Source organism: Phaseolus vulgaris, chromosome 1, assembly GCF_051622355.1.
Source record: "Phaseolus vulgaris cultivar YP4 chromosome 1, ASM5162235v1, whole genome shotgun sequence".
Lineage (NCBI taxonomy): Eukaryota > Viridiplantae > Streptophyta > Magnoliopsida > Fabales > Fabaceae > Phaseolus > Phaseolus vulgaris.
Window position 1 is genome coordinate 43,917,215 of NC_143498.1, and position 11,495 is coordinate 43,928,709.

At 32.1% G+C, this 11,495-nt stretch overlaps 1 protein-coding gene across 1 annotated transcript; it reads left to right on the forward strand.

Moving 5' to 3' along the window:
- Positions 1-216: 216 nt before the first annotated feature.
- On the forward strand, positions 217-7,822 carry LOC137814221 (ent-copalyl diphosphate synthase, chloroplastic). Its single transcript, XM_068616820.2, has 15 exons — positions 217-458; positions 1,106-1,177; positions 1,283-1,374; positions 1,486-1,789; positions 1,876-2,059; positions 2,276-2,490; positions 2,890-3,010; positions 3,122-3,234; positions 3,358-3,584; positions 3,661-3,776; positions 4,929-5,027; positions 5,126-5,365; positions 5,935-6,058; positions 6,736-6,930; positions 7,508-7,822. Exons 1-15 carry the CDS (start codon positions 323-325, stop codon positions 7,712-7,714), a joined length of 2,445 nt encoding a protein of 814 aa, XP_068472921.1. The 5' UTR covers positions 217-322; the 3' UTR covers positions 7,715-7,822.
- The last annotated feature ends 3,673 nt before the right edge of the window (positions 7,823-11,495 follow it).

Consider the following 11,495-nt stretch of genomic DNA (forward strand, 5'->3'; position numbering starts at 1 on the left):
AAGTTAAAAAAAGCAAAGTGAATTTTAAACCATTGAAAACTATGGAAGGCAATTAAAAGATTGGAATAACAATTAAAGTGGTAATGCATGCACAATATTAGAATGGGGGTTGAAGTTAGAAAAAATAGAGGGGGTGGGGAAGAAAAATGGTAATAGGAAAAGGACAGGAGTACCCATTGTTTAGTTTTTAGATGATGCCATGCAACCATTAGCGGGAATCTCCTGGGAAACCATTTGTCTGCTTGCCTCTCCTTTGCCTTTTAAACTCTGCCTTTCTCTCCATAGCCAAACAGAAATATTTTTGAATCAACTCAAGCACACCATGGCTTCTCCCTTCTCCATCCACTGCCACCTTTCCTCTTTCTCTTATTCTGACCATTTTCATCTTCCATCATCTTCTTATCCTTCTTCTTCTTCTTCTTCTTCTATTTTTCTTCACTTCTCCAAATTCTCTCTTGGTAAGTCTCTTATGTATATCAAATCATTTCTCCAATTCATTTCTTATACCAGGTGGTTCTCAAGCACCACCTTCTCTTGCTGATTCAACTTGTTTCACCACAACAATAATCTTTTTGCTAATTTCTTAGCCTGATTTTCTTTTTTTTTGTTTTAAGATAGTAAGTTTCTGATGATCAGAAAAACATGCTCTATTACCTAAGAATGCGAAAGCCCAAATAGTTTCAACTTATCCTGTGGAAACTATAGAAGCCAAATGGTGCATAAACTTCAACAAATAATTATTACAATATTATACTCTCTTTTAACGGTACTTATTTTCTTTCACTAGTGATACTTCTCTTCTGGCATATGTGCATGGCTTCTTCCTGTGTTGATAGGAGCTTAATATTTTTTAATAAATTTCGTTAAGAACATAGAGGTTTCGATTCTGTAACTTTCAGCTCAAGATTTCATTATCAAGCGGGCTGAAGTTGCTAGATGAGTTCTCTCTTGTTTTCTGCTCATCCACCCAAAAGATAAAAAAAAAAGTATAAAAAGAATCAAAAGAAGAGTGGAGTAGTTTTTCACTGCAAGCTGAAGAAATATAGCACTTAATTCCAATCCACGAAAGTGATTTAGTGAAAGATTTGTTTCCTTTTGTATATAGGTTCTGTGTCCTCTAATACTAACGAAAAACAAGAGATAAGATGCAGAGCTATATCCAAACCACGAACGCAAGGTATGATTGAGTTTCTTAATTAATTTTTTAGTTTAATCAAACAGTTTAATATTAATTACTTTTTGTAAAGCTGGTTAAACCAATGTTATGTTGTTGGTTATGCAGAATATTCAGACATATTTCAAGGTAGTCTTGCAATGTTAAAGATGCGCGAGATTAATGTGGAGGATGACATAGAAGAGGAGCAAGACACTGGGGTGCTTTAACTTTCTCACTTCTCTGTTTTGTGCCTTTCTTGATGACATTTTTTAATTATTCTTTTTGCATATGCGATTTTGTTTTTGCAAATACAACATTGTTGAAAGAAGGTTTTGGTGGCAAAAGACATCAAGAAACGAGTGGACAGTATCAAATCAATATTGGGTTCATTGGAAGATGGAGAGATAACTGTGTCTGCTTATGACACTGCTTGGGTTGCTCTGATAGAAGATATCCATGGAAGTGGCACTCCTCAATTTCCGGCGAGTCTAGAATGGATAGCAAAAAATCAACTTCAGGATGGATCATGGGGAGATAATGAGTTGTTTTCAGCACATGATCGGATCTTAAACACGTTGGCTTGTGTTATTGCATTAAAATCATGGAATATACATCCTGAAAAGTGTGAGAAAGGTAGTAATATAATATTGAATTATGAATATTACACTCTCTGACTTAATAGATCCTAATTAGTAACAAGTTTGATTAATGTTACACAGGAATGACATTTTTTAACGAGAATCTTAGCAAGCTTGAGAATGAGAATGTGGAGCATATGCCAATTGGGTTTGAAGTAGCTTTCCCATCACTTCTTGACATGGCTCGTGGGTTGAACATCGAAGTGCCAGACAATTCTCCTATCCTGAACAAAATCTTTGCAATGAGAAACGTAAAACTCACAAGGTACCATAGTTGTGGTCATGATTATGCTTGCCAGCAAGCTGGTACGTGCCCATGTCTAGTTTGATAATAGATTCAAAGCAACCTTATCTTGCAACTCTTTTTTCTGGGAAAGTATACAAATATAAGAGTCATAAGTTTTTTAATTTATAATAAGTACTGCAAAAAACTCTCTTTAACATGTGTGTCATTATTGTGTGGGCCTTGGTGTGGGGATAGAATACCAAGAGAGATGATGCATAAAGTGCCCACAAGTCTGCTTCATAGCTTGGAAGGGATGTCAGACTTGGACTGGAAATCACTTCTGAAACTGCAATCTCAAGACGGGTCTTTCTTGTTTTCTCCGTCCTCCACCGCTTTTGCTCTCATGCAAACCAAAGATCAAAATTGCTACAATTACTTGAATCAAATGGTCAAGAAGTTCAATGGGGGAGGTAAATTCTCATTTTTCCCTTTCCACACATCATTTACCTACCTCTTCCTCATCACATTTTTCTTTCACTTCTCTCTTTTCTTTTCTTTTTATTGTATACATATCCTACCAAACTTTTAAACAAATTCTTGTTTCAATTTTATCTGCTAACATGGAATTCTTTTGGAGTCTCCGGGACCACCAGTCGGACATTTTGACCGCATTGCATTGTAGTCATCTAATAGACAAACCTGACATGTTTATCTTGTGGTCATAATTTAAAACCTCCCTCTATTTTATATAATATGATCCTTCTATCTTTCTTTATAATTTACTTTAAGATTGTTTACACCAATGTGGGTTGCAGTTCAATCTTCATTCCCACCTTTCTTGACTAATCTGGTTTCTTCCTATGTACCAGTTCCAAACGTGTATCCAGTGGATTTGTTTGAACATATTTGGGTGGTTGATAGGCTGGAACGCCTAGGAATATCTCGGTATTTTCAGCAAGAGATCAAAGACTGTATGAGCTATGTTCATAGGTAATTTGATAATGCTCACCACCCTCAGTTTAATATTTTATAAAACACTTCCAAAACCAATTAACAACCATGAAACAGAGGTCTGCAATTCTAATTTATACATGAAATCAGATATTGGACCGAAAAGGGTATTTGTTGGGCAAGAAATTCAGAAGTTCAAGACATTGATGACACTGCAATGGGGTTCAGATTACTGAGATTACATGGCCACCATGTTTCAGCCGGTAAGTAAAATGGATAATTAGTTTAAGTACACTATCCAGAATATGAAAAAATATTTTACAATAGAAAAACTATTTTATTAAAAAATCATATTATTTAATTGAAGTGATTTTGATATCTGACAGATGTGTTCAAGCACTTTGAGAGGAACGGTGAGTTTTTCTGTTTTAGCGGGCAATCGACACAAGCTGTGACAGGAATGTTCAATCTGTTAAGGGCATGTCAAGTAATGTTCCCGGGAGAGAAGATTCTAGAAGATGGGAAGAAGTTTTCTGCAAAATTTTTGAGTGCGAAGAGAGAAGCAAATGAGCTAGTAGATAAATGGATCATAATGAAAAACTTAGCAGAAGAGGTAAAATAAATGATACTGATTGGAGTAATGAAGTTTGATTTAGTAACAATGAAGTTAAGATTGTGATTTTGGTTAGGTGACATACGCATTGGACGGGCCATGGTACGCAAGTTTGCCTCGAGTGGAGACAAGATTTTACATTGATCAATATGGGGGTGAGGGTGACGTCTGGATAGGCAAGACCCTTTATAGGTACACTTCCCACTTTCCTTCATTCTTTCATTTCCCAAACAACATTTCTTCCTTTTTTTTTTCTCCATTCTCTTCTCTTAATAATACTTATAAAAGTAAACTAATTTAATATAAAATAATTTTGAACCGTCATATGATTAAAATTTTCATGAATGACGTGTTTCTTCAATTTTATAATAACTAACAAAAAAATTATCCTCTTTATTATAATCTTTTGTTTTTTTGCTGTTACTGTATTATGTTATATTATATTAGTGTTAATTAAACTTATGAATATTTAAAAATATAAAGATAATTATTGTTGCTTCTGGTCAAGGAAAGTTGATGACAGAAAACAATTTTATATAATTTATAAAAAAAATTCCTTATAAAAAGTAATAGTATAAAATTATTTGTCATTTATCACTTCTATAATTAGCATAAAATAATGATAGCGACTCTCCTTTTATAATGTCGTTGGTTGTTGGATCATCAATTTCTTTATATTGAGACAAATGGATATCATAATAAAAAAAAACCCCAGTTGCATCCACAAATAACGTTTTTGCCTATGCGCTTTTGAATTTGGACTCACTACTCCAAGAAGTTTAAGTCTCACAATAATTCAATAATATTTTCTAACACTTTCACATAAAACTTTTATTCTATTTTCGTTGTCCTATAATAAGTATATTATACAAAACTAAAATAAATATTGTTTTAACTTTTATGATATAGAAAGTTAATTATTTTTATTGATATATCTAATAATATTAACGATGGACAATTTTTTCTAAAACAATACTTATTACTATTATTATTATATTTAACTATGCACAATCACACATAACACTGTCATCACATAAATAAATAAAAACATGAAGAAGATAAGATTAGACAGATTATAAGACTCGTTAATTTTCCTCTTTTGCACATGCTAACCTTTTTTTTCCTTGCTAAATACTCCTGCAACAGCTTGTAAAATGAAGTTTAAAGTTTTTAAGTTTTTATCAAATAAATTGAACAGTTATATTTTATTACATAAGTATTTAATTAAAACCTGCAAATTAGGGTTTCTTGTATTCAAAAGGATAACATAATATTCTTTATATAATTAGGGTTTATTATAGAAGTGTTTAATTAAAATGTTCCCTAACTACTTTTTGGATACAGGATGCCCTATGTGAACAACAACAAGTATCTGGAGCTTGCTAAATTAGATTACAACAATTGTCAGGCACTGCATCTAATAGAGTGGGGGAAAATGCAGAAGTAGGAACAACTAACCATTCCACTATAATGCTTCAATCAACTTCATCATTCTTCCTATAATGTAATTTACTGTCATATTTTGATTATATTTGTATCAGGTGGTACTCAGAATCTAGATTGGTAGAGTTTGGAATGAACAGAAGAACTCTTCTGTTGGCTTATTTTCTAGCAACAGCGAGCATATTTGAGCCTGAAAAGTCACATGTGAGGCTTGCTTGGGCCAAAACCATGGTCTTACTTGAGACCATAACATCCTATGTTACGGATGCAGAAATGAAGAAAACTTTCATGAAAAAATTCAGTGACTGCATTAGCAGGCCAGACTACTCCATTGGCTGGTAAGTTGTCTGCTCCTAGTTCCTATAAATATTGAAACATGTCTTATGTTTGTTTTGGTTATACAATAGTTGCTCTTGGATACTTGGTTGGTCATGGACATTTAGAGATGTATGTACCAATACCATGTCCTCTTTTGACCTATTTATGTACATATATAATCTAATTTAGCCTAATTTATACAAATAGCTGTGAGTATTAAAGAGAGTGAGTGTGGTCTAGTAAGAAAATGAAGGTGAGAATGCCAATACTCTAACACTTAAGTCACGAAAGTTAGGATGACATATTTAAGCTTGACATCAACATTAACAAGTGATAGAAATTCTCTTCTTTCTAAGTGATAGTAACACTTTTCTCTTTCTTTCTTCACCAATTATTTTGTAGACAACAATATACCTAGGCCACCCAGAGTGGTGGAGTTGCACATTGTCAACTTTTATTCTAAAACGAATTAATTATCTAAACTATCTATTTCAGTATATGGAAATTCAATATCTAATATGAGCTCATGCACCAAATTGGTAATTATTATTATCGAGTAATTAAACATTTTATGTGTTTGGATGTTCAGGAGGCTGAACAGGAACAGAACAGGACATGGACTCGTTGAAACTTTGGTTGCCACCATAGATCAAATATCCTGGGATATAATTGTTTCTCATGGTCATGAAATCGGATATGATATGCATCGCAGTGTGAGTCCACCATTTCTTACTAAATAAATATTGTCAGTCTTAACATTGATCACGAATTTCTCTTTTGATTAATATATACTGTGATGTAATATTTGGTAAGACAAATGCAAGTAAGGTTATGTACTTTATCCTCTCAGTTCTGACACTCATAAATTTCTGTTGGAAAAAGGTGTTGTTTTGTTTCTTATATTTCACTCAAACTTTGTTTTTCTTGACAAATGAATTTACACCTCCAACCCTGCAAAATATATACCCTTCTCTTATTTTTTTTATGTATAAAATGAAATCTCATGTGGTCTCTATGAAGAAAGTAAGGGTGTAAACTTTTTTAGTGGACCTAGCGTGGCAGTTCCAATCCTATATGACAAAGTGATTAAAGCAGTTTTAAATTTTTTGATGTTAGCATTGAAACAATTTTGTCAGGTTTTGAAAAGTAAAAAGTAAACAGTTAATCTGCACTGTACCAGAATTCGGTTCAGTTGAGGCTCCGTCACCTTTGACATTTCTCACAAATATAATGATTTCTCAGCAAATGAAAAGGAATCATGGGTTAAAAATTGGAATTCAAAACAAAAATGGAGAATCCAACATCAGTTGACCATTACAACCACCAAATCATAGTACTGGTTTCAATGTCTTAACCATTTTGATTTATTTTGTGTGTGATGTTTTTATAGTGGGAAAAGTGGCTTTCAAGTTGGCACAACGAAGGAGACAAATGTGAAGGACAAGGAGAGCTTTTGGCGCAGATAATAAACCTGTGTGGCGGGCATTGGATTTCAGAGGATCAAATGTTCAATCCTCAATATGAGACTCTCCTTCAACTCACTAACACACTCTGTCATACACTCCATTGTCATCAAAAGGACAAGGTCAGTGACAGAGCAACCATTATTTCATATCCTAGGACAAATGCTACCTACTTTCCAAACCTTCATCTTTTGGCTTCATTCCCTTAATGCATTTTTTTACCTTCTCCACTTTCCCCTGAGCATAAAAGAACATGCTAGTGTTATTCATATGATCTTCTAGTGTACCTAAAAAGCTGCATAGTTTGGATTATTGTTACTACGAAAGTGAACTCTGCAGCTTTAAGGAAAAGGGTTTACGACAGCAAAAAGAAAAATATATTAAAGAAAAATCGCTCCAGTGGCAAATTGGGCCCTGCGCTGCACGCGATTTGGTTTTCTAAAAATTAATCATAATTGAGACCCGTGAACAGAATGCATAGACCATTTCTTTATTGCATAATTGAATATGTTATTTATTTGAATAGCACCCAACATAAGACTTTGCGTAGTTTAGTGCAGTAGTGTACTATGCACCATATTCAGGTTAGGATTCCATTGTAATCTGTTTTTTAAAGTAATATTCTATATGCATATGTATGCAAAAATTAAAATTCTGGATTTTTTAGTAAGACTAATTTTTTGGAATAAAATCTATCAGGAATTCGAGAGCACTATCTCCCCAGAAGTTGAGTCAAAAATGCAAGAACTGGTGCAATTGGTGTTCCAAGAATCTCCATCTGGCATTGACTTCAATATCAAGAACACTTTCCTTACCGTGGCCAAGAGTTATTATTACGCAGCTTTCTGTGATTCAAGGACCACCAACTTCCACATTGCCAAAGTTCTGTTTGATAAAGTTATTTAGATCAAATCTGATTTCTTGAAGAATAATTACTGAACTTCTCCATCATTGTGAATACTTTTATTCCCTCATGTTCTAATGAAAGGAAAAGATTCAGTTGTTGCGGCTCCATATATAAGTACTTCTTTAGGTTTTAATAATTATTGGTTGGCCTCTCAAAGATCTATTCTATTTATGTTTGTCACCTCGTTAAATCTTATTTTTCAATACTTATTTTCGTATTATTTAAAATTAAAACTTGTCTACTAATATAATTTATTTAAATTATATTATTCTCGTGTTATGCATTTATTAAAAGTATAAATATACACTGTGTTTAGTTATTTGAAGATATATTATTTATTTTAAGAAAAAATTATTTATAATTTCAAAGTTATCATTTTATATTTTCTTTCACTTTCTACTTTTAAATATTTTCATTGAAACACAATAAAAATAATTTTAAAATTACTCTCAATAATTTTTCTATAAATATTTCAAGACAAACATAAAAAAATATTATTATAATAATTTAAAGTAAAAAAAATTGAAAACCTTTTTTTTTCAAATCCAACAATTTTTAATATTTTTTAATTTTAGTTCATGTTCAATTCTTTTTTTCAATCTCTATATTTAATTGAAAATAGTGTTTTCTATCTACACAATTTTCCATCGATAAGGCAAAAGATATCATTTTTATAATTTAAAAAATATAAAATAAGAATGAAGCAACTCAAGAATAACAAATGTATTTAAATAAAATTTTGAAAATAATATATTAATACAGCCTTTATTACAAGGTAATACTTATATAAAAATAACAATTTTCAAATGAATAATATTGTATAATTATAAATTTGATATTTATTAACTTGACCTAATTCTAATTTTGGTCATCAAGTAATATAATTGTGCAAGTTTTAGTTTTTTATTTATTTTAATTGTATCAATTAGATATCTTTTGTTTATTGTAATTATACTATTTTGATTCTCCAATAATATTTTATGACAGATTTCATAAATTTTACTAATGTAATACTATATGATGTGATATGTCCATGTATTATATGATAGTAGTTTGACTTAATTGCATATTTGGTTCTGTTAGAAACTATAATGACCCACAAAACAAAAGTTGCAGTTAACCTATGCCAATTAATATCCCAACCATCACAGTCAAATATTGGTAAATGTTTAAAAACAAACTTTTATACAATATTTTTTTTTCATTTTCTTATAAATTTTAACATTAGAGAAACCAAATTATAAAATAATACATTGGTTTGGGACACTAAGTTGCCTTTTTAACATAACAATCATGATAATAATACAAGATATTTTGAGGTTGGAGAATAAGTTCAAATAAGAGAATGAAGGATTGCATTTGTTTTGATGTTTAACTAACAAAAATAGTATTCTATTATAGAAAGATATGAATGATTGACACAAGAACTTTATATAAGGAAAATGTTACAATTGATAATACTAAACTTTGTTGGATATTTTATCTAACAAAGTAAAGGAGGGTAAAATGTTTAGAGTTGTGATGGATATAATTTTGTATTGCCAAATGTTTTCATGGGCTAATAAAGAATATGAGTATGAAAACAAAAATTGGAATTTGTTGTAAGTAATCGTAGTCTAAACTATCTCCTCTTCCACTAAAAAAAAATACATGTTTTAAGTGAGACTGAAAAGTGTTTTAATTTTTTTTTTTATAGATGACAACATTATACCTAATATGATTTTTGTGAAGATTAGAAAATTCAGCCTCTTTATGCTTTACATTTATAATGTTATCTAATTTCATTATTGTGAAAAAAGTTTTTAAAATTACACAATTCAATTTCTTTTTTATGTTTTACTTTTATAATTTTATATTGTTCAAGATGTTTAACCTATGAGAGACAAAATTATTATGTTGGAGTAATTCATTCAATTTTATTACATCATTTATCTTAGTTTTAATATTTTTTTATCGTATATTTTGATCAACAATAAGAATGTAATAAATAAAAGGTATCACTTGAGGTGATCCAACCCGTATTCTAATCATGTTCTAAAATTATGTGTTTTTTTTATACTTTTTTTTATGTTACATCTTATCTTAAAAATATTCAACCATTAAAAAAGAGTTCAAAGATTTAGTGATATTATTATTGGGCATTATCATTTTCATTACTCCAATTATAATTGTTTCATCTTATAGTTAAGGTTAGATGAACAATAACTTTAATATAGTTATTTTTTTATAGTTATTTTCACTTTATTGTTAATGTTTTCTCCTAATCAACATTTGTTAAGATAAGAATGATGCAAATTTAATAAGCATGATGAGAAGTAAGTTTATGCTTTAATTTTGACTAAAATTATTTTGTTTTATGTTATCTTAGGAAATGAACTTTAAGCTTAACTCAACCTTATAAAATCGGCTTATAAGGTGAGGTTTGCACCCAATTATATACTATGAAATGTTATTATCTTTAGTCGATGTGAGATCTCCAATACCCCCCTCACACCGAGACCCTCCAACTCTTACGTGACACTATATATTTATGGATGATTTGATAGCGGCCCGATAGCGGGTGACCTGCTAAGCCCAACAAAGTCTCGCTAGGATAGACTTTAAATGACTCTAATACCATCTTAAGAAGTGGATTTTAAGCCTAACTCAACCTTATAAAATTGGTTTATTAGGTGAGGTTGCACCTATTTATATACTATGAAATATTCTTATCTATAGTTCATTCCAGATATCTAAGTCCATATCTATCCATATTTTTTTTTTATCAGCAATAAATTAATAGAATAAAAAGAGACACTTAAGGGGTGTCTCAACCCTTAAACATAATACCCTCATAGTTTAAACAAACAACAATACAAATCATAGTTAGGGGGCACTTAACACAACAGACCATAAACTACAGAGGCTTCCCAAACCAGAAAAAAATTGAACAATTGTACAACACAAACACCAACAGAAAACATACTGCTGCATATATTAAAAGCATCTCCCTCCCGTCCCTTTAACCCATGAAAATCTATCTACCTCTTGTTTAAGACCAAAAAACCACGGTAGTCCCAATCATTATTATCAGCAGACCCCAAGGTGTTCTTACTTCAATACTACAGCACAGTGGTAATGATCTTCAGAAGCAGAATTGGCCATTTGGGTTACATCTGTAGACCCTACCCTCAATGCACAACCTTAAGCATGTGCAGCTTGAGGTTGTTTTGGCCAAAGCAAACACGATCCAGCAACACATATTCCTCCTTCATCCTAAGTCTATTCCTTGGACACCTCATCTTCAAATATGCCCTCCGAACAGCATGCCCAAACCCCAGATGGACTTAGGCTTCAGCTTCCTTGAGTTGTCGCACTACCATCAGATACACTTGATATTCGTGGGGGCTGCACGCAAAGCACATCTTAACAGCACCCGTTAACAGGGTCACCAAACCTGCAAAGCATACAACACATAGCCCCTAACAGAATCACCCAAACCAGCATAGCACATCCTACCAGCACCCATTAAAGCTGCGTGTCCTGACAACAACCGTCCCCTTCATCCCCCAGACGTCAACCGCACCCCTGCTCATCCCCCCCACAGATAGTACCACTGGCATGACCAGCTGCATAAATCAGACTTGAGCTGCACCCGAACTCCAAACTGGTATGAAGTCTGCATACCTTCAACCAAAACCTGCAACTCAAAGATCAGTATACAGGCCCTTACCTTCCATCTAGCAGCTTTGCATGCTCACACCTGGATTTAGAACCTAGTCCAAAAAAGCATGAGTTTGT

What these genes read in the sequence shown, in the direction of transcription:
- LOC137814221 (XM_068616820.2), top strand. Translation starts at nt 323, where the DNA reads ATGGCTTCTCCCTTCTCCATCCACTGCCACCTTTCCTCTTTCTCTTAT. An exon ending in CTTCTCCAAATTCTCTCTTG is followed by an intron (nt 459 to 1,105) that starts GTAAGTCTCTTA and finishes TTTTGTATATAG; the next exon opens with GTTCTGTGTCCTCTAATACT. An exon ending in TGTATGAGCTATGTTCATAG is followed by an intron (nt 3,011 to 3,121) that starts GTAATTTGATAA and finishes ACATGAAATCAG; the next exon opens with ATATTGGACCGAAAAGGGTA.